Genomic DNA, 23,207 nt, shown 5'->3' on the forward strand with positions numbered 1-23,207 from the left:
CAGGCTATAGGAATGGTGAAAGTAAAACTATCTCCAGTCCATTGAAACACATTGCAGCACAGATGAAGTTGCAAGGAAAACACAGAATGAATTTTCCATTAAGATCTCTGGGCCCTATCTATCTGGGCTCAGAGACGTTAATAGAAAATCCATTCCATGTTTTCCTTGCAGCTTTACTTCCTGCTGCAGCAAGCAAAGAGAAGGCAGAAAGAACCAGGAACTGAAAGAGCAGGAAATGTTGTCAGCCTCTGAGCTTCAAAGGGTAAGGACAGGAGGGGGAGGGGGGGAGAAAAGAGGCCCATGGGTCTGATTGAAGACAGAGTGGGCTATTCTGGTCTGCAAGCTGGACATTTGACACCCCTGCTTTAGTGTGTGAGCCAGTTCATGCCCATCTCTAAATATGAATCCATTATGCCACCTGCAACAGGGGCACCCGAGTCAAGGAGTTACCTTGTTCTTCTGTAGCAAACGTAGAGCTGCATCCAAGGACTTGCATTGGTTTGTGGAATTGGCAACTGCTATTTTTTCATTAATCCATTGCATTTCCATATTGTGGTAATGGCAGAATTCATAAAGTTCTACTCTTGCCTGCAGCAGCTGGCCTCTCTCAGCAAGAGGCTCTTGGAGAGATTCATACCTGCAGACCAGATATTAAAACAATTCTGTTTGCCACTGCATCTTAACCAAACTTTTTTGACAGTTTATTTTATCATAAGGTCAATGGTGAGACCCACTGAAAAGATCAACATCCAGTTCTTATTGAAATAGCTTCATTTTCATTTATGATCTGGTACTCATGCACTCTTGACTTGTTTTGTATAGCCAGTTTGGTAAAACTTTGAAAAAACAATGCAAAATTACATTTCAATCATACTTCAAAAATGTTAATGTAGAACTCAATCACCTGTCCAGTTATTCTAACCTTGTTCCCGAGTAAGGCCAGAGAATGTGATCTCTGACAAGCTAATGACAGGCAGCTATATCAGAAGACCAGAAGTTTTCAAAGATTCTAGTTGAAATGTACATCAGAACTGTTTTCCTCTATCATTCTTAGACCATGGATGGTCACCGTATGCTATGAATACCACAAGTGACAAAGTCTGTGGCACATCTGGACAGGAGGAGAATCTCTTTTGTCCTAGCTATGACAAACTGTCATGGCTGGACAACTGTCGACCAGCAGTCTCTAATGGTGCATCTTTAGAACATAGCACATAGCCGGTTTGCTGAGAAATGCAGTATGTAGAGGAACAATCCTGCTCCATCCTGCAGGCCCTGTTCCACCATTCCCTCCAAGGTTTTCCCAACACCTGGAAAGGCTTTTCTTTCTCTCTCAGGTAACCACTGCCCCACCTGACCTCCCAGCTTTCTTTTGAAGATCTGAGGGCTTGCCTCTGTGACTCTTGTTGCCCAGCGCCTGGTCACCATAGGGACTGTTTACTGCCTTGTGTGCCCTTGAATAGGCAGTTGCCTACAGACTGGCTTTCCCCAGCACTCCTTTTAAAATAGCATGTCCAAGAGGGTGGAGGTTTATGTGGTGCATACAATCACTACCAGCATAAAAAGTTATAAAATATTAAAGAGAAAATGTTCACAAGCATACTTTTAGCACAGTACCAGGCTGAGCAAGGGATTCAAAAGAAATGGATAAATGCAGTTTCTATCTCTATACATGCCCTATCAGATGGTAAAATATACGACAGGCCCCTTAGCTTAAAAATTACAGATATCTGCGGAGTATTCTTTCATGGGGGTTTTTTGTTTTTTGTATTTTATGTATGCGTCTCTTTTTGTGTGTCTGCATCTGAAAGTCATGGCGACTTCTGGTAACTGACTCCTACTGGGGGCATGGAGGATATTCAGAGAGGTGGCTGAATAAAGCCTGCCCATGTCCTTCCTACCAGTATTCCAAGGAGGTCTCCCATCCAAGTACTTGCCAGAGTTGACCCTGTTTAACTTCTGAGATCTGATGAGATCAGTTTTGCCTGGGCTATTCAGGACAGGACATCTCTACAGAGTTTTACATTACCTTGAAGCTTCCTTCAGCTGTCCAGGCCAATATGTGGCTAATGGTCGCCTCCTCCAGACCTCAATTAAGCGTTTGGTCTGCTCTGATGGACTCACCACAAAAAAAAAAAACTTTCTACTTGCTTCCAAGAGTTTTATCACCTCTCTTTTTTGCACCTACTGACCAGAACAGGCTAAGTTAGAGAAGTTTTTCCTGGAGTTCAGCCTTCTGATTCAGCTTGAAAGGCCATAAAGGCACAGTCCTGTGCATCCATAAGGAAAGGAAGAAGAGTACAGTTTTCTCTGGGGGGTTGTTACTGGCAGACAGAAGAGCTGGTGCAGACGGGAATGGGGCATTTTGCAAGTCTTTTTAAAAGTTCATTCTAGAATACTCACAAAAATGCAAGTGATTGTGGAGGGTATTCTTCCATTGCTACTTTGGACTTTCCCACAGTGTATGTTAAAATAGCTGGCCACTGCTGCTTTGGAAAATAAGTGAAAATAATGCAGAAGGCATATTACATGGATCTTATATGAATAACCTGTTCTAATGTTTACTATAGCTTTTGATGCAAATAGATTTTTGCTACATTTATATCCTGACTTTCTTAGAAGTTCAGAGCAGCAATTTAAGCCTCACATCCATGTTATGATGAAAGATTGAAATGTGATTTTCTCAAAGTCATCTCCACAATTTGAACCTAGGCCTTCGACTTCCATTCCAGCACTCTAGATTCTGCACTTCATTGGCTTTCATATCTTATTTTCCCATGTCCCATTTTCTTCCTCTCCAATATAGGCTTCAGAGTGCTGTTAACAGGCTGTGCTTAGCTGAGAAAGAAATAACCCTTGGTAGAAAAAGAACAAGATTATTGGCAATACAAAATTCTATTTTAAAAAAAGAACTCAGCTCACCTTTCCAGATACTTTTGCGTCTCATCCAGAATTTTTTCACTGTCAAAATGATCTGTAGCCATTTGTTGGGCATGAAGGACAATGGAACTCATTTTCACAGCCAATCCCTGCATCTCATTTTCCAGTTGACTGTGTTCCTTGAACAGATTGCGACTGGAACGCAAGTCATGACCCACGTCTGCATTATGAAGGACTTTCTCCATCTTCTCTATCTTCTCTTCTGCATCCTATAGAGGTCATGTAAAAAGTGTGTTATTCTCCTGCCTCTGTTTTTCCATTAGCATAAGGTTTCAGGAGTGGTATTTTGTGATTCTTCCTGTTTTATGAAATTTTGGTGGATTTTAATAAAATGTATTACATACTTTTTGGTTTTGGAAGTTTTTCACAGACCTGTAAACTTTGAGAGTTGCAAGAAAAACTTCTATTAAGTCAGTATACCCTGTGCTAAGTGTCTTAGTATATATCAAAATCCGGTTCTAAGGCCCTGAGCCATCAGAATTTCATGCAACACATGCCACAATGGCGCAGTTTAGCGAAGAGTCTCTTTATGAACCAGTATCCTGTATATGCCCACATATTCTTCTCTGAGAATTTCAGGATATGTCTTGCTTAGTGTTCTTCTTTGTAGAATCAATGTTTACAAATAAAATTTTGCATCTACTCTGTAAAAGAACTGCTTTGGAACTTCCTTTCAAAGAAAGTGTGTCATCTGTTTGTGTGTCTAATGTGTAATATTTGGTAAAATGTTTGGAGATAACTTTGTTCTTCATTCTGTCATATAGGTAAGGTCAAGTTTTTGTGTATATTAAATGTTTTAAAGATTTTTTCATGTTTAGTTGTATTATTCATGCTTGTTGGTTGCTTTGAGATTTCTTTCTAAAAAGTAGGCTATTTGTTGAAATAATGTTAACAGTAACAGTAATAGCACTGGATGTTATTTTACAGAAATTCTTCTTTTTGATCCAACCCTGTCCTTTTAAAACTGCTGGATAGCATTGTCTTCTTTCTGTTAAAAGTTCAACAAATTAAAATAGTCATTTCCATAAGCATGGATTCATGAACAACAACGTGCAAATTATTTAATATCCCTTCAAAAAATGGTATCACCATGACTGGTCCTTTACTTTAGTTTTATACTAACATTAGTAAAACTAGAAGTATTATTACTTTTATATTAGTAACATATTCTCAGTGATAAAAAGGCCTCCTTATTTTGTGCAATAATTTTATTATTTATTTATTATTTATTTATTTTTCTCACCGGCAATGCAAATGCCCCTAGTTTTAGAGCTTAAAGAGAATACTTTTAAATGTCAAAGATTTGTAAGTGGTAGTGGGAAGAAAATATATTTTTAATTCTAGCTTTCCCATTGGAAACATTCTGGCCTTGAGAAGTTCTGCAAGTTGTTCTTGCTGTCCAGCCTGCCTCAGTTTGTCTCCTCGTTCCACCATCTTCCTGTGTAGCTTCTCCCATTTCTTCTTGAGCTCTGACATTTTGTCCTGAATGGAATCTGCTGCATAGTGGTTATCCTGAACCAACTCATTTCCAGCCTGGAGAAAAAAGGTGCATTTGATTAAAAAAAAAAAAAAATCTCCTGATGGTTTTGTTAACACCCTGAATATGCCAAACAAATGAAGCTGAAATCCATTGGCACCTTAAAGACTATGTATTCTAGAATGAGCTCACCCTAGGTCCAATATGAAATCTACTAAATATCTGAAATTGCTATATTACTAGTTTGTCCATTATCTGCAGAATTCCTTCTCAAGTTTCTGCTGCCACACAGTAAGTCATTTTGCCAACAGCCAAGTATATAAAGTAATGAATTATCTGAAGCTTGTTTCTTTATTCCGAAAGCATAGCCTGACGTTTCAGCAGAAATTGCTCGGTCATTCTGAGTCTTAGCTTTAGAAGCTTCCTTAAAAAAAAGAAAAAAACACCACTGCCACCACATGGTACCCAGGAACAAAAATGCTTTGCAAATTTCCTGGTTGAATATTGTGTACCATATGTAAAAACATTAGAGTATTGCTTTACTATTGGTATTTGGGCACTTGGCATGGGAGTTTCTAATCTAACAAGAATGGTTGAAACAGGTTTAGTGAAGGATTTACCACCATAAGTTCCATGAAGTGCTTCTTATTAGCTTTCATTTCCTGTTCAACAGCCTCATGCCTTTTCAGCTTGCGTAGAATATTTGTTGGGTCACGGTAGGATTCATCTGATGCTATCTTGTACTTCTCCTCCATCCATATCAAAAGCTCAGCAGTATCATAATTAAACTCCTAGGATTACATATATTTGAATTTTAAAATGAACACTGACTTTAGAGCAGGTTAGGAAAATCCCTACTGTTTTGAAAAAACTGGATCCTTAGGGCTGTAAGAATCACAATTTTCTGTGTCAAGAATCTTGGGCTAATTCTACAAGAACTTGGAATGACATAAAGCACATTTTTGTTATACTTTTGTATGTTAAATTCTCCAGTACTAACATTTAACACTTATTTAGTGCCAGTACAGACATTTTTTTAAAAAAAAAATGGCATCGTTCCAGACTATATACCTTTTCCTTAAAAACAACACAAACAACTTTCCAGGTGAATCTTCTGGAAGAACTTTAGAATATATGAGAATCAACATGAATGGTTGCTTCTCCTCCATCAAAAACTCCCTGCCATAGAAAATGAGCTTGTCAAAGTGTGGTGGTTCACTAGGAGGACTGTAACTATCACAAACAGGTGCCCCTGACAAGAGGAGATTTTATACATCTACAGGAAGGTGTTAGGAGGTGATGTCAGAGGCACTGGGACAAACTCCCACAGCACCATGAAGGCAAACAGCTGCTGAAAGCACTGTAGTATCTGGTGTGAGCACAGGTAATGACATCATTTGCCAGTACCAGGTTCTGCTCAGTAGTTGTATGCCTGCAAAACACTGCATGAATAGCTCCAGGGTCTTAGTCAGGGATCGTTTTGTAGAAAAATAGGTGGCGGAGCTCATCCAGGGATTGTTATGCAGCTGCACATACTATTCAATGGACAAGGTGGGAAGGAGGAGGTGGAACTGTCAGAAAGGTTCAGGAGCTGTGCTCCTGCGAGCTCCCGCTGAATCCAAAGAAGAAAAGGAAGAAAAAGAAGATATTGGATTTATATCCCGCCCTCCACTCTGAAGAGTCTCAGAGCGACTCACAATCTCCTTTACCTTCCTCCCCCACAACAGACACCCTGTGAGGTGGGTGGGGCTGGAGAGGGCTCTCACAGCAGCTGCCCTTTCAAGGACAACCTCTGCCAGAGCTATGGCTGACCCAAGGCCATTCCAGCAGGTGCAAGTGGAGGAGTGGGGAATCAAACCCGGTTCTCCCAGATAAGAGTCTGCACACTTAACCACTGCATCAAACTGGCTCTCCGTTTGGTGAATCCAAGGCCTGGTCTTAGTTATTCCCTCCTGATGCTCCCTGCTAAAGGTATCAAATCCTCCTTCACTGCTTCTCAGTGGCTGTAGTTGTAGACCTCCTAGCGAACCACAACATAAGTCACACCAGTCAAGAAGCAGAGTTTAAGTTACTTTATAACGCAGAGCTTCTGATGTGAGACAGCATTCAAGTATGTGTTCCTCCCCCTACATTATGAAGCAGCACAGCTTTTAGAATGCTGCATAGTCTGAATATACAGACCAAGCCATTAATGTATAAGAATTAGGAGTGATGCTGCTGCAGAGGAAAATTAGCAGATTTGTACTACATCTGTAGTATATAGAAATAAGATCATGTCCCTTCCACGCCTACTCTGAATATTTTGGAGGTGGGACAAGATAATGTGGGCTTTTGTAGAAAGGAGGCTGGCTTGTCCTTACCACACCTTCTTAATGGAGAACTTTGACAGAGGGGCATCTGCCATTGGTGAGTACGGTGGCCAGACCGTCCCGGTCACCCAGGAAAGTCCCGGTTCTGGCCCCCAATTCCCGCCTCCCGGGCTGGCTATACCGGGACCATTAGAAGTCCCGGTTTAGCCAGCGGGGAGCCGGCGGGGAGCCAGTGGGGAGCCGGCGGGCCACGCGCGCGGGCGGGGAAGGCAGTGAGTGAGAGAGCCAGCGTCCCTGCGCGTGCGCACGGCGGTGTGGCGGGCCCGCCACAACGCCGTGCGCACGCGCAGGGACGCTGGCTCCCTCACTTGCCGCCTTCCCTGCCCACACGTGCGGCCCGCCAGCTCCTCTCGCTGGCGTAGGGCCCGGCAGAGGGGGAGGTGACGGAGGCGACGGAGGAGGCAGCGGAGGCGACGGAGGAGGCGGCGGAGGCGGGCCAGCGGTGCCTGCGGTGGCGGCGTGGCGGGAGGCCCCGGGTTAGCCGCTACCAGCCCTGCCAGCAGCGCCGCCACCAGCACCAGCCGCCGCTGCGCCTCCTCCCGCTGAAGCAGCCTGTCGGTCACTTCCGGGTTCCTGTCCTGCATCTCGACCTGTGTTATTATTAGTGACAGGCTGCTTCGGCAGGCCGCTGCGCCGGCCCCCTGGGTCCCACAACGATGGGACCGATGCCACAGGGACGGGCTCGAACAGCAGTCTAGCTCGCTTCCACCGAGCCCTGCCGCCATAAGCCTCAAGGGGGCTCATTTTGCGGCATCTCCCGGCAGGGGGGTGGCACCCGCACGGGACACATATCAAATGAAAGAGGGGGCGTAGGGCTATCAGAAACAGCCGGCGGAGGAAAATGGGGGGAAATGATGTCACAGGAAGTGATGTCACTTCCTGCTTCTGGCAGGTGGCACGGGGGAAATGATGTCACTTCCTGTCTCCGGCGGTGGCATGCCGTCACTGGAAGTGACGTCACTTCCTGTTTTCGGCGCGCACGCGCACTCACATCATTCCCCCCTCAAGGTGTCCCTGGCTGGCCTCCAGCTATTATGGCCACCCATGGTGAGTTGGTGAGGGTGTTTGTAGAATCCTGGTTTGAAGGATTGTGTGCTCCATCCTGCTTTGATGGGTTTGAGCTATGATCTTTAAAGCAGGGCATCTAATACATGCATAAAAACAAAGCTAAATTTCACTCAGTTGGACCATACTTGAAGTAGGTGAGAATGTTTAACTTGATAATGCATTTAACTCAAAGGAATAAACCCAACTTTTCTACAGGTGGATGGTGGCAGCCTCAGACCTGTAGCAGAAGAGAATCCACTAGCATCTTCTTTCTGTGTTCATTATTATTAGTCAGGCATTTCCACCTCTCCCGTAAAGCATGCATTTTCTCTTCAAGGCTGGAAAAGAAATTTCAGAAGGTTCAGTTTCTCCAAAATGTATTATGAGGGGTGGGGAGATTGCAGCAGATAGGAAATTTCTCACAGCCACTAGGTTTCTAAAATGTATTTTGTCTCCTCTAAACCCCACTGAATATGTTAATATTTCAACAATGTGCATGGAATTACAGTAGTTGATAACAGCTGAATACATGTCTCAATTTGATCTATTACTCAGCCCATTGGTGGGGGAATGCATTAACTTTCTTTTCAAAGATTGATTTGGCATATTTGGAAACCTGCACAGTTTTTAATTTGACAACTTATTTGCCTACATATGTTTTTTGATCCCATAGTACTTACAGGGCTATTTTTATATAGATTAAGCAATAATATAAAATGAAGGAATATAACTGAAATACATGGGGATAAACAATACATAGGCTACATTCAAACAAATTATGCTTTGTCTGAATAGGAACAATGAAGTCCTCATGTTCATGTACTCTTTCCTCTGCTTTATTTTGCCTGCAGCTAGAATCTCAGTTTACAACAAACCATACTTAGTTGTGCTGTCCACTATACAAATGTGGATTCCAAAGCAAGCGGAAATTAGCCTCTGGAATCCTAGTCTGTTTGCTGTTTGATTCAATTTAGACATCATGACAAACTGAGATTTGCTGTGAATTTGTCACTATTTTAGCTGCATATAAGGGGATGGGGGAGACATGCAGATTGAAGACTTCCATAACTGAACAGAGCCACAGACATGGAAATCCCTAGCTAGTCCTGATGTGAGTAAGCAGGCCTGGAGTCACGGGGGGGGGGGGGCTGTGGGGGCACTGCCCCCTGACTTCCAGGGGGCCCTCCAGGGTGAAGCCTGCTTTCTTTCTCCCCCCCCCCACCCCTTTGCCATGGCAGAGCTTGTGAAGCAGCAGCAGTCGGAGCTGGGAGAGCTGAACAGGGCACAAGCACTGCAGCAGCAAAAGCAGCAGGTGGAGAGGAAGGATGTAGAAGAAGATGCATGGAATGGGCTGGCTGGGGGGACAGATGCAGCTGTTGGCTGCAAAGTGCCGGGATGGGGGAGAAGGAGGTGGAAGGAAATCCCCCTGTCTGCACATAAGGTGCAGTCCCTTCTTGACTCCAAAGTTTTAGGGCTGGCTGTCTTGACTTGTCCACTTTCAGAGCCTCCAGCTTTTGCCCCTACCCCAGAAAAGTTTTGAGAAGCAACAAGCCCCACAGTGGATGCAAAAGCGTGCCCCCTGACTTTTAAAAAAGCCCCCCAGCTTTTAAAATCCTGGCGATGGCCCTGTGGGTAAGAGGAACTAGGAATGCTCAAACTTTGTGGTAGGCTTTGATCATTATATGATTATTCCTAGTCATAAAAAGTTAACAAAGTTAGTGAACAGCTTCTTGTTGTTATTTATGACAATATCCTTTATCTCCCTTTTCTGCTTTTAGACATAAGAAATACTGAGCACATACATATCGGAAGCAAAATGGTTTCTCTCCATCAGCTGCTCTCCATGCTCATTAACTGCATCTACCCGGTGCTTTAACATCAGCAGTACTTGTTCAAAATCCCCATGTTGCTTCAGTAGACTCCGAACAGAATTCACATGGTCCTGCAGAGATGGAAGAAAGCTTTACGACATCCCCCATCACAATTATTTTTGTACTATAGTAAGAGATAGCATTATTCCTTGTGGTACAAGCAAACATCCTCATATTATGCTTCAATGAGGATGCTTAAAGACTTTTGGATATGTAAGTAGCTGAGGTTGTGTTTATGACTTGTGTTTGGAGTACTGTGTGCAGTTCTGGTCGCCACACCTCAAAAAGGATATTATAGCATTGGAGAAAGTCCAGAAAAGGGCAACTAGAATGATTAAAGGGCTGGAACACTTTCCCTATGAAGAAAGGTTGAAATGCTTGGGGCTGTTTAGCTTGGAGAAACGTCGACTGAGGGATGACATGATAGAAGTTTACAAGATAATGCATGGGATGTAGAAAGTAGAGAAAGAAGTACTTTTCTCCCTTTCTCACAATACAAGAACTTGTGGGCATTCGATGAAATTGCTGAGCAGACAGGTTAAAATGGATAAAAGGAAGTACTTCTTCACCCAAAGGGTGATTAACATGTGGAATTCACTGCCACAGGAAGTGGTGGCAGCCACAAGCATAGCCACCTTCAAGAGGGGTTTAGATAAAAATATGGAGCAGAGGTCCATCAGTGCCACTGTGTGACACAGAGTGTTGCACTGGATGGGCCATTGGCCTGATCTAACATGGCTTCTCTTATGTTCTTATGACTAAATAGTAGGACTGTCAAAAGTGTTTATGACTAAATAGTAGGGCGTCAAAAGTGCAGTGCTTTTATCAGGCCTGTGGCTCTTTTCTCCCCCCTCCTTCCTCCTCCTGCCCCCACCCTTTGAAGCTCAGAGGCTGCCGAAGTTTCTGTCTTGTCTTTACCAGCTTCAGCAGAAAGCTCTTCTGGCTTGCAAAACTGCAAAGGATATGTGGAATGGATTTTCCATTAAGGTCTCTGCACCCAAATAGACTATGCTAGGAGTAGTCGGGCCCAGAGACCTCAATGCAAAATCCATTCAGCATTTTCCTTGCAACTTTGTGCTGCAAGGTATTTCAATGGAGTGGAGCTCAAGCAGTTTCACTTTCCAGCATTTGTATGGCCAGTTAAAGCTGCTGCTTCCTGGAGTGTATTGCCAAATCCCACTATTCCCCCACCTTTCCATTTTAAACAAAACGTTGCAAGAGTTTTAAGCATGCTTGCATTTTAAGTAAAAAAGTTTATATCTGCACTACCTGGCATTACATTATATGACATGTGTGGATCGGCCACAATTCCCATTTATGTCAGATCCAGCCTACATAACCCCTTGTCTAATGTATCAGCACAGCAGAGTTAGTCAAACCAAGGGCCAAGCTACTATTGTGGCCTGAGGAAAATCTTTTATTCAGGTGCAAAGCAAAACCAAACCGTTATCACCCATACATGAAATATCACAAGAGTGCAAATCTTCACACACAATCTGAATTAATATGTTTTGTTTAAAATAATGGAAATTAAGGTGCTAGATTCTTATGAGTTCCAAATGAAGGGGGTGAAACTGTAGATTTGTTAATATATTGGGGAAAAACAATCCCCTCTGACCCATCTAAGATACCAGAATAATGTAAGTTGTCTTAAAATAATATAATGTCTTAAAATAAACAAATAAATAGATATTTTTAAAATACTGGATCCAAAGAGTTCCAATTAGAACTCTGTTCAAATAATGGATATTTCCTTCCTTCTCCAGTCTTCTGTAGCTTTGTGCAGCAACTATATAATTGCTCATGGTAATTAGGGGCAGAGTGGGATGCAGTGCAAAGAGCTACAACTTGTTTTGTTTTTTACAGATTTAGCGACAAAAGTATAACAGAAGTATCTTCTGAGATGACTAGTACATATAAAAAAATTAAATAAGATGCAGTATTATACATAAATACATTGTCACATAGAACCATTTATAATACAGAAATCAGAATAAATTAATAAATAATGTTAATTGTTTCTAATAAAGTCGCATATTGCCCATTCTTTGCTAAGGATTCTAGAAAAGGGAACCAAACAGCAACAAATTTGGAACTATAAGAATCTGAGCCTAAGTCTTGTTGAATGAGAGATTCAGAGATTCTGTCTAACACACAAAGCAAAAAATCCAAATTTTTGTTTGTTCTATATTGTTATTTAATAACAAAGTTGTATCTTGTTTTTGATTGAGTCTAGTGGCACCTTTTAAGACCAATGATGTTTTATGTGCATGTACAGTTCAGACACACTGGAATGGAAGTCACCAACCATTACATATAGGTTGAGGGTATGGGAGGTGTGCAGCCCTGTGGAGCATAGTGGTAAAGCTGCAGTACTGCAGTCCAACCTCTCTGCTCACAACCTGAATTCGATCCCAGCGGAAGCTGGGCTCAGGTAGACAACTCAAGGTTGACTCAGCGTTTCATCCTTCTGAGGTCAGTAGAATGAGCACCCAGCTTGCTGGGGGGAAAGTGTAGATGACTGAGGAAGGCAATGGCAAATCACCCCATAAAAAGTCTGCCATGAAAACGTCATGATGCGACGTCCCCCAGAGTTGGAAACAACTGGTGCTTGCACAGGGGACTACTTTTATGGGAGGTATTGCCAGGAAGAGCTAATTAGAGTCAAGATGCATAAATAACTGATTATTGATATAAATCAGATAAAATATCTCACTGGATAAGATACCTTGCCTGATCAAATTGTTTTCTGCTGATTTTACTGCATCGTAATATATAATCCCTTGTACAGCTTTTTAAAATATATGTCTCTTGCTTTTCAGTTCTATAATTCTAATTTCATGGCACTGTTTATTGGATATTTTAAATATCTGATTGAATTTTTAAATATTTTTAATCTGTCTTGAGTCAGCAAGAGTGGCAGGCTATAAATGAAATAAAATTAATAAATAACTTCATTTTTAAAAACAGATCAAGTTTTTACAGCCATAATTGGAATTATTCAGTGAAATCCCTATTAGAAACTTTTCCAGAAAAGTTTGTAAAAAAGTACATAATCTGGACCTTCATCAAAGAGGTCAAGCAATAAGAATAGAAATGTCTGAGCACCGCCACCAAACAGCTGATGCCAATATGTATATATTGTCTGTCCATTCTGTGTAGACCCCATCTGAAGACCCGCCGTAGAGGCCAGTGCTGGGGGAAGAACTAAGGGAAGCTACCCTCCCTCAAATATGCAGCATAGCCAGCCTCTTTCCACCTCTGCTGTGTGCAGCCACACAGGGTAGGGAAGCAGAGCAAAGGTTATCAAGCCCAACCATGCTGGTCACAACACATACAGCTTGAAGCAGAGGTGGGAGTCAGTGTTCACCCTTCCACCCCTAGGGAGTGCTCCTGAAGGAGACTAGTCCAGATTTTCAGACAGAAGATTACAAATCTTCTATCTTGCAATGTAAATTTGAAAATGCAAATTTGCACTTACCCCCAGGTTATCAGTTTGGAGAAAGACCTCATGAGTGACAAGGGCTGCATTGATACGGTCAACTTCTCTACTGAATTTTAGTAGTTCCACACTTTCCTGGAGCATCTTTTGTCTCTTTGCCCACAATTCATCCAGCTCAGTCCTTTTCTGATCAAGTTTATGCATGGACTCACGAACATCCATAGCCCTGACGCTGGATGAGACATCCATTATCTTTTGACCCAACTCTTGCAACTCCATAAACCTGCCAAAAGTTCCATGAAAATAAGATATTGATTGTCCTCACAAAAGAATACAGGCATTCCTCCATCAAGGACAGAAATGTTTGTCAAATGCGTTTAATGAACAATTCTAGTTCTTATTTCTTTTTTTTACAGTCTCTTGTTTTCTCTACCATTTCTTAATTCTCTGTTTGAGAACATGCACAAGTGCAAAAAAAAAATCAAGTTAATATAACACAAAACAAGCCTATGGGTTGGATCCAGCTGTATACTTCCACTAATAGAAAGAGGAATGATTTTTGCTGATTCACCTTTCAAACTGCAGGCCCTCAGTTTATTTGTGGTCCTCCATTCTCCAAAAGCAATATTTTGAGGAACATTTAGGGTTAGGGTTAGGTTAGGGGGCAGAGTGAGAAAGTCCTGTTCCACTTCCATCCATGGAAACTACCACTGAATCCAACCTTATATACATATGTTAGAAATAAGAATTAATAGGATTATGAAAACTCTAGAATTTTAATTATAATGATGACAAGCTGTTCTGCTGAAGAATCTCGCTTTAATTATTTAGTTGAAATCTAGACACAATTTAATTTAAAGGGGAAGCCTTATCCCTTTTGCTTTGTAAGGACAGGCATAATAAATGATTATTCTAGATTCTCCTTGATACAGAATTGCTTGGTACCATGTCTAGGTCTACTTGTAAGAAAAATATACCACTAGAGAAGCCTGGATAATAAATATGGGGCCTTCTTTTTGTCATACCTTTAAGAGGCCCCAAATCACCCAGAACTAGATGAGTTATTGGTGCTTCATCTCCTCATGCTTTACCTTTTGCTCTGGCTGTGTAGTTCCTTTAGCAAATCTTGGTGCCCTAGTAGCAGCTGCTCTGCAGAAACCACATCTACACCTGTTTCCTCACTGGTTAGCTTCTCCTTCATCCCATCTGCCCAAAAAAGGAGTCCACGACTGCCTTGCAGAAAGGTCTGTTGGTCCTGTGTTGCTTGCAAAGCTGCTCCCTTTTCATCTGTCTTTGACTTTAATGTTGACAGCAGAACCTCCATGTCTTCCACCTGTTCCTTTATGGCCTTGCTCTCTGCAGGATTAGTATCCTTGATCCTAAGTGATAAAGTCATTATTTCCCAAATTAATTCCTCACTTTGTTATTAATCCAATGTGTTCCACATTGCTATACAATTACTGACATTTTGGTATTCCATTTTTCAGTGTGACATGTCCACATGGGAGTTTATTTGGATCTTGGGTGCACCCAGGTAAATAGTTGGTTTACACTAGTGGTTGAGAGGATGAGTTTTTGGCCAGGAAGTCTCCAATTCAAATCTGGGTGGCCTTGGCCATGCCTTTCTTTCATCTTATGGATATAAAAATGCTGGTCTACTATAAATGACTTCAGTAAAAATGGTTACGGTAATGTGTGTGAAGCAGTGAAGCATTTGGGCATTTACAGAAAAGTAGTATAGCAGCCTATAGGGCTGAATGCTGGCACCATTCCCACCTGTTTATGCAGACCACATGGCCATGAACATCCCATGATTCCACACAACTCTTGTGCAAATATATAATTTGTCTGTATAAATATTTCCTAAATATGGTCTAAAAATGGGTATTACAGATTACTCTTATCTAGTGTGGATATCCACACTAGACTTAAACTCCTAACAATTCAGTATAAATCAGAAGACCTTTTGGATATTGGACATGAGACCATTATTACTGCTAGCCCCATCAACCTATGTAACAGTAAATCAGAACCAGAACAGACTACAAAGTAGCAAAGGGCTGATTTCTTACGATTTGGCCACACTTTCCAGGTATTCAATTTTTCTCTCCTGGACTGAGATTTCTCTCTCAAGGGTACTGAGTTTGCGTCTCTCTGCCTCCAGAACAGCAGGCATGTTCTGACGTCCTAAATCCTCAAGATGAGTCAGTCCTTCTTGTATTAACAGTTGAGTGTCCTGGCAGTCCTGAAGGAAGGTCTTCACATCGGCTATACCAATCAGCTCTGAGCCCTTCTCTTCCCTTAATGTTTCCAGGCGCTCCCACCTAAAAGTACAAAAGTAAGGCTAAGTATGGTCAGTCATTGATGTAGCAAAGGAACTCTGCCCACCCAAGTGCAGTGACACTTGCTTTCATGTTAACATTCTGTCAACAAATACATGATATTATGTTGTTGTTGTTGATTATTATTATTATTATTTCCTGCCTGTTAAACAAAAATACTATTTTCATGAAACCACCTGTGTCACTAAGATACAGTTCTCTACCTATATTTTGTACTTGGGGAAAAATATGTACTTGCCAAATTGTCAAATGTAATAAATGCACTGCATGAAAAATTAAGCATGTGTGTCCCTTTCCAACCCTTGGATGTGCAAGTCTATTTCTCCCATGTTTTTAGAATGATCAGTTGTTCTGTTTCATTGGGCTTGATAAAAAGTTGATTTTTTTGACAAGGTATCCATACAAAATATAAATAGGCTTTTAGATACTTTGGTGTCAATACTGTATTCAATATAAACTACCTTTTACCTCAAGGTTATCTCATTCTGGAGGGTTTGAATCTCCTTTTTTCCAGGACTATTCTTAGAAAACATCTCTGCTAAACGATGGATCTCATCCAAGTGGTTTTTCCCAGCAGCCAATTCCATTAGAAAACTCTGAAAAAGGAAGCATAATAATTAACAAATAAACTGTCCACCAAAAATTACTGTCCCTGAAAGAATGGGTTATAATCCCTTATGTAAGTTTCCATCCTTTCTATAATAAAAGCATAGTGGTAATGGCCAAATTGCCAAATGGAGCTCTCCCATTGGTTTACGCCTGCACTCCATAAACCATTGGCCCATCAACTGTCACTTTGCGCCTCTGCACTCTATTGGCTCACTCCCCTGTTCTCTGCTCACTTCAGCCCTGGAACATTGGAAAGAACTGCCAAAACCCTCACATACACTCTTACCTCTGACAGACACACCTCTCTGACCCTTTGGTCTCCTCTGATCCTCACGCTGACACTCTGACACTCACAAGACCTCCCAAATGGCTCCTGCTGTCCTGCACCCTCCTTCCCTCAGCCTCGCCCCAGGTCAGATGAGGACTGGACCACTGCGGAAGCTGCTAGCCAGAGACTGTTGTTAGGCAACCAAGGTTGCTTCCGTCAGTAAAGGGATAGCTCTTAGCTGAATATATATATAAAGTCCACCAAAGCAGTCATTTTTTTCCAGGATGGGGAGAAAGATCTGTTGACTGGAGTTCAGTTGTAATACCAGATCTTCAGGCTCCATCTGGAGGTTGGCTACAGTAGACCGGGCAGCACTCTCTGGGTGACTTGATGCCACCTGACTGGCATGACTTAACCAGGCCTGATTGCTTGCTCCTGTTCAGCAGTAGCTCCCCCCAGGACAGCCAGTGTGACTTAGCAGTTGCCAACTCCAGGTTGGGGAATTCCTGGAGATTTGAGGGGTGGGACCTGAAGAGGGTAGGATTTGAGGAAGGGTGGGACCTCAGACAGGTACAAAGCCAAAGACTCCACCCTCCAAACCAGCCATTTCCTCCTGGTGAACCATAGTTGCCAATCTCCAAATGAGAGCTGGAGATCACTCAGAATTAAAACTGTTCTCCAGATGGCAGAGATCAGCTCCTATGGAGAAAATGGCTGCTTTGCAGGGTGGACTCTTTGTCATTATACCCTGCTGAGGTTACGTCCCTCCTCCTTTGGTCCACACTGTGGAGAAAGACTACTTTTCCTAGGAAGCGGCTATGGAGGGGGGAGATGGAAAGCTAAGGTTAGAGCAGTTCCCCTACAGAAAATGGACATTTTGAGGCACATGCTCTATGGTATACCATAACACAACCATACCAGGCAAAACCACTACCCCCAGATCATGCCACAAGCTCACGCTGATGCTAAATGATAGGAAAAGGTGGCAAAAATGCACTGCAAACAAAAGCAATGCTGAGCTTCAGTGTCTGTGTGCCTGTTGTCATGCCCTCTCCACACCTCCATAATTATTCTTCCTTATGTCCATTATGGGCCTTTTTAGGGCTTTGAGCCACCACAGACATGGGAAGACACACAGATGTGGGAGGTGGGGGTGGGGAAGCCAGCATCTGTTTCAGCTGCGGGGTAGATGGGAAGACAGCAAGGGTGGGCTGAGTGAATGTGGGGGGAGTAGTGGCATGCCAAGGGTGCAGGTGTAGTTGAGAGGAAGAAGTGGTTTGGGGTGGGAAATTGGGGGGTGAGTGTGTGGGAAAGCACCAAGGGTGGAGGGAGTGAATACCTTCACTTGAGTGGGTGGGTGGGAAGACAGCAAGGGGAGGGCACTCGCCCAGAACCTCTTTCTAGAGCCTGTTGTATTTTTCCCCACAACAGGCCGTATTCCTAGTTATATCACAACCAACATTCCTCTATATCAATTTTGCTTTCCTTTCTATTTTTCATATGGGTCATTGTGAAAATCAAATGTAACTACCAATGAAACAGTACCTGTGAAGCAATGTGCTTCATTCTAAAGCTTTCTTTATGCTATCAGCTTTCAAACTACAATGTCATTATAATTTAGTTATTGTTAAAAACAGCAGCCCCTTTCACCAACATCTATCTAGAGAGATTTTTTTTCACTCTTACCCCATGGAGCTCAGGGCAGCATACAAAACCCTCTTCTCCATTTTAACCTTGCAACAAGCCTGGTGAGGTGAGTTAGGGTGAGAGTGAGTGGCCCAAGATCACCCAATAAGGTTCAAGGCTGAGTGAGATTTTGAACCTCATCCTCCACAGTCATCATTCTAACCTCTGCACCACACTGGCTCCCCCATCCCACTCACTTCATTGGTATAGTCTTTTACTTCTCTATTATTTGCTGTGATTCTTCTTGTTCACTCACACAGAGTGGATACCACTCTGTACATCTTTCTCTCTCTCAGGTTCAGGGTCCACTACTTATTCATATCCTAAACACACATAGACTAAGATCTCTGGGTTCAGGTTCAGAGTCTACTACTTATTCTTATCCTAAACATATATACATCGAGATATCCACTGATGTATGTATACTTCTTTCCCCAAGATACACAGCACACAGGGTTAAATAAAACAAGAGTTAACATTAACTGAAGAAAGTAAGGTAGTGGTCACAACTTGGAGTTTGTGCTTAGTATATACCAAGCTGAATAAATACCTGGAAAGTTCCTTATTGGTATTTTTTGCATATTTATTCATCTGAATACAGATTATAAAATCTGATTCAGCTACCAAAACAGCCACACCCAAATAAAAACCAATAATATTCAGTTTTTATTTGGACACTATTTGAAATAACTTCTTTAAATGCCTTCTGAGTTCACTTGCCAAGTTGTGCCACAGAACAACTTGGTGAGTTTAGAAGGCATTTAGGCTTTAAATATCTTCTGAATTCTGTTATACCTTATGGCAGGGGTGGGGAACCTTTTTGCTGCCAAGGGCCATTTTGATATTTATAACATCATTCACAGGCCATACAAAACTATCAACTTAAAAAACAGTGCTCTGCTGAGGGAGAATGATTCAAGATGGCAAAATTAAAGCAAATAATTGTTTTTTCTAATTGAAGTCATGTGGGGATGCCTAATTTGGCACACACACATGGCCCGCCACCCTAGGCAAATACCTAGGCTCTACAATTCCTACAAAAAAGCCCAGCAGGAACTCATTAGCATATTAGACCACATTCCCTAATATTAGCATATTAGGTCACACACTCATTAGCTTATTAGGGCACACTATCTGGGATAATCAAGTGAAAATTGAACTGGTGGTAGCTGGCTCCCACCCCCCACCCCTACCACCTCTCCCTCCCTCCATGTGGAAACTGCAGTTGCTTCCAGCAGACCTTTAAAGGCACTCACATACCCCAGCAGCAGTCCTTCACAATGCCCACCACTCATGCTCCACAGAAAGGAGTGAGGGAGGGAGGGAGGGAAAGGAGGAGAAAGGAAAAGAAAGAGAAATAAAGAAATAGGATGAAGAAAGGGAAATAAATAGAAATAAAGAAATGGGGAAGAAAGGGGAAGGAAGGAAATTAAAGAAAAGGGGGAAGAAAGGAAATAAAGAAATGGGGGGAAGAACTAAAAAGAAAGAGGAATAAAGAAAGGGGAGTTAAAGGAAACAAAGAAATGGAGGAAAGAACTTGAAAGAAAGTGAAATAAAGAAATGAAGGGGAAACTTACCTGAACTGTGACAGTGACTTTTCTTGGCTAGCTAGTTAAGCCCCAGGGAGGCCGCCAAGCAGTGTGGCTGCGTCCTGCGATCCCTGCCAGCCAGCCAGGCCCCGGGGAGGCCTACACAGCTGGGCCCCATGATCCTCACCGGCCAGCCAGGCCCCAGGGAGGCTGCCACATGGCTCAGCTTGGCCCAGCAATCTTTGAAGGCCAGAACAAGTGATTTGGAGGACTGGATGTTCCCTACCCCTACTGTATGGGGACGGTCCTCTTAGGGTATAATGGAGCCAAATAAATTTGGGTTTCCTGACTATTTACCAAATCCCAATACATTACCAATACTGGGATTCAGGAATATTGGGAATTTCAATATTTTGGGTCCAATAGAATTTTTTTTCAATTTCAATATTTTTGGGTCCAATAGAATTTTTTTTTTTTTTGCATACCCCTAGTTACAACATTTTGGTTCCATTGAACTTATAAAATGTTCCCTTATTCTCACATCTTGAATTCTGTGTTACAAACTGATTCTTTCTAGTCAGCTAGGTTTAAGCTGATCTTTGCTTCAGCTTCACTTAATTAGACATCTTTTTTCCCTCTCAACTCCCTAGCTACCAACTCCCACCTGCTCTTTTCCAACTGCCTCTTTCCAACATTTTGTCAGGTCCCATTTGTTGCTCTTAGAGAAAGATGCAACCTAAGCTGTACATCACACCTGCATAGCTCCTGTTTTTAATTTTCTTTTAAGAAGGAAAGTAATAGATATACCATATTCTCTTGCACTGTTGAGTAAAGGAGCATGGAAGATTTCATGCTAGTGAAATATCTTTGGTTCCGCTTTCACAGAAATTTGAAATGGTACTTCCAAATTTATCTCAGGCAAATGTTTTTAAAAAGCAGAGATCAAACTGAGTTCAGGGGCTGATTGTTAGATCATGTAAACGTGTCATGCCAGTGTGGTCTAATGGTGTACACGGCACCACAGTGTAGCGTGTTGGACTAGAATGTATGGTTATACACACAGGCGTGAAGCTCTGTAGAAACCCTTGGGTCAGTAACTCTCTCTGAGCCTTCAAACCCCACAGAGCTGTTTTGAATATAAATGAGAAATTATATATGCTTCCCTGGGCTCCTTTGAAGAAAGGTTGCGGAAAAATATAGTAGATAGAATAACAGACAGATAAACATGCTCTCAGTAAGAATTCTGGAGCGAAGGAGTACCTGGTATTTCTGCTGTATAGCTTTCACATTATGTTCTTTTGGCAGCTTGGTATGGAAAAAAATTTCTTTGTCACTTATCCAAGACTTGAATTTTTCGCAGGAACTGTAGAACTGGTAGAGTTGGATTGCCTCCTGTAGTGCTTTCCTCCTGTGCTGTTTGGAGGAAAATTGGAATTAGAACAAGCAATCTGAACTTTTGTAGGAAAATCGCACTGTTGCCCTGAGCATTTTTTGAAAAGTCAGCCTTTTCCCAGTTGGACTAGCTTTAATGACAAAAATACATTAAGAATGTACATTAAGAAAGGAGCTTACTGTTTCTCATATGCTTTTTCCCATATACAGTAGATGCTTAAAGCATTGTTTCTGAGTATGAGCTTTTACATCAAGGTAGCTAACACTGTAATACATCGATCCAGTAAAAAGTCTGAATAACAGCCCAAAGTTCAGAGGTTATCTCAAGCTCTCAGAACTTCTTATTTATATCTAACATTCAAAATGACACCTGAATCACAAAATAAAATGCAAAAATCAAATCACCTTTTAGAATATGCCTCACTCATAGTCTGTTCTCAAATCATATCACATTATAATATCTTGGGGGAGTCTAACAAAATGGCTAAAATTTTGCTCTATAAAGTATTAATTCTGTGACTTGGCAAAGGAAAAGCTCCCTTACAAGTTAGTATAAGAAAAAATGATACCTCAGCCATTGTCTGCAGTTTTTCATATAGAATGTCAATCTTGTTTTTGCTTCTCCAGATGTTTTCTGTGACAAAATGAGGGTCAGAGCCAAACGGAACAATCATTGTAGTTTTGGATGAAACATATTGATTTGCAGGTGCTTCGCTTGTTCTTTGGATTGTGATACCATGGATCTCTGCATTTGTTGGTGGCACTGATACCATCTACCAACAGAATATATCAACAATTATGATTTTTTTTTCTTGTTGACACCTTGGTCACTCACAAAATCAACATGTACTTGCTTATAGTATCTCTTTACATAGACATTTACATATACGTAGTACAGACTATTGTGTAACTAGAACAGCAAGATCTATGAAGCCAAAGCACAGAAGAGGAGTGAATATTTTGAAAGTATGTTGTGCATTGCATTAGTTCCATAAATTCACCTGAATGCTGCCATGAAAAATTATCTCTCAGGTATTCTTCTTTAAATTAGTTTACATCCAGAGGTTTGGGTCTTATACTAACTTTCTCTCCATTGTTCCAAGGAGCAGAAATTCCCCACCACTCATCATACAAACTTTCTGTTTTTTGGTATCTATGTTGTTGCTATATTGCCTAACTTCAACCATAAGCTATAGATGACTCAGAAAAGAGTGCTTACGTCTTCCCTGATAAACTGGCATACAATTTTGAAATGTGTTTTGCATTTGCTAAAGCAGGAACAAAATATTGGGTTGGCTCTAGTGTTACCAACTCTAGGTAGGGAAATTCCTGGACATTGGGGGGTGGAGCCTGGGGAGGATGGCTTTTGGGGGCAAAGAGTGCTCACGTGGTGCTATGCGATGTGATGCTATACTGCCCACTCCCTGAATCTCCCATTTTCTCCAGAGGTACTAATCTCTGTGGTCTGAAAATCAGTTGTGGTTTTGTGAGAACTCCAGGCACCACCTGGATGTTGGCAGCCCTAGTTGGATCACATGAAAAAGCTCACAGAAGGAGCAGGTTGAGATATCACGCCCCTTCTCCTTTCCCCAGCAGTCTAAATAGAGGACATCTCAGTACAAAGGGCTGTAACGGGGATGAAGCTGCAGAGAGGAGGGAGAATGTAGTGAAATTCCCGCAACTGCCTTCTTCTGCTGGTAGCTTGTGCTGGCAAAGAACAAAAAAACCCTTTAATTCAGTTCTCTCTCCTCACAACAGTTCCTCATACTATAGTTCATTTTATTCAGAAGAGTCCTGAATTCTAAGAGAGGATTTTCAGCAGAATGGGGACACGGGATTCCACCAACTCCTTAACTGAGCATTTCCACAGAATCCACCTCATAGTTCTCTTCCTGTGTTTCCTTCTCCAGTGCACAGAACTAAGATTGGATTGTTCTTTATTTGAAGAAAATCATAGTTTGTTATGAGGTCCACATTTGGTTGCTAAATACTGAAGGTTTTTTTTCTTGCTAAACTTTCTGGTTTAGAATCTCTGTTTCTAAGTAAGAAGTTGTAATTTGTTAAAACATCTGAATTTGTATTCATAACAAACTGTGGCTTCTTGCAATGCATGAAGTCTTCAGTGTTGACATTACCCTTGACAGCAGAAGGGAGCATTCAAATCCAAACATAAACCAGATTCTGTCTTGTCACACACAAAAATGTGTTCATGATATCTGAATATATTGATAATGA

At 41.8% G+C, this 23,207-nt stretch overlaps 1 protein-coding gene across 1 annotated transcript in view; it reads right to left on the reverse strand.

The window, feature by feature from the left end:
* SPTBN5 (spectrin beta, non-erythrocytic 5) overlaps positions 1 to 23,207 on the reverse strand; it is a 215,039-nt gene that overhangs the window by 166,534 nt on the left and 25,298 nt on the right. Inside the window, exons 10-20 of the mRNA XM_060262355.1 lie at positions 20,841 to 20,993; positions 15,957 to 16,084; positions 15,219 to 15,470; positions 14,238 to 14,525; positions 13,186 to 13,429; positions 9,636 to 9,775; positions 8,072 to 8,171; positions 5,038 to 5,208; positions 4,309 to 4,473; positions 2,923 to 3,149; positions 451 to 637 (exon numbers count right to left, since the gene is read on the reverse strand). Coding sequence (XP_060118338.1) covers positions 451 to 637; positions 2,923 to 3,149; positions 4,309 to 4,473; positions 5,038 to 5,208; positions 8,072 to 8,171; positions 9,636 to 9,775; positions 13,186 to 13,429; positions 14,238 to 14,525; positions 15,219 to 15,470; positions 15,957 to 16,084; positions 20,841 to 20,993 — 2,055 coding nt within the window. The remainder of the gene's footprint in view (positions 1 to 450; positions 638 to 2,922; positions 3,150 to 4,308; positions 4,474 to 5,037; positions 5,209 to 8,071; positions 8,172 to 9,635; positions 9,776 to 13,185; positions 13,430 to 14,237; positions 14,526 to 15,218; positions 15,471 to 15,956; positions 16,085 to 20,840; positions 20,994 to 23,207) is intronic.

The sequence above is a fragment of the Heteronotia binoei genome, chromosome 21, assembly GCF_032191835.1.
Source record: "Heteronotia binoei isolate CCM8104 ecotype False Entrance Well chromosome 21, APGP_CSIRO_Hbin_v1, whole genome shotgun sequence".
Lineage (NCBI taxonomy): Eukaryota > Metazoa > Chordata > Lepidosauria > Squamata > Gekkonidae > Heteronotia > Heteronotia binoei.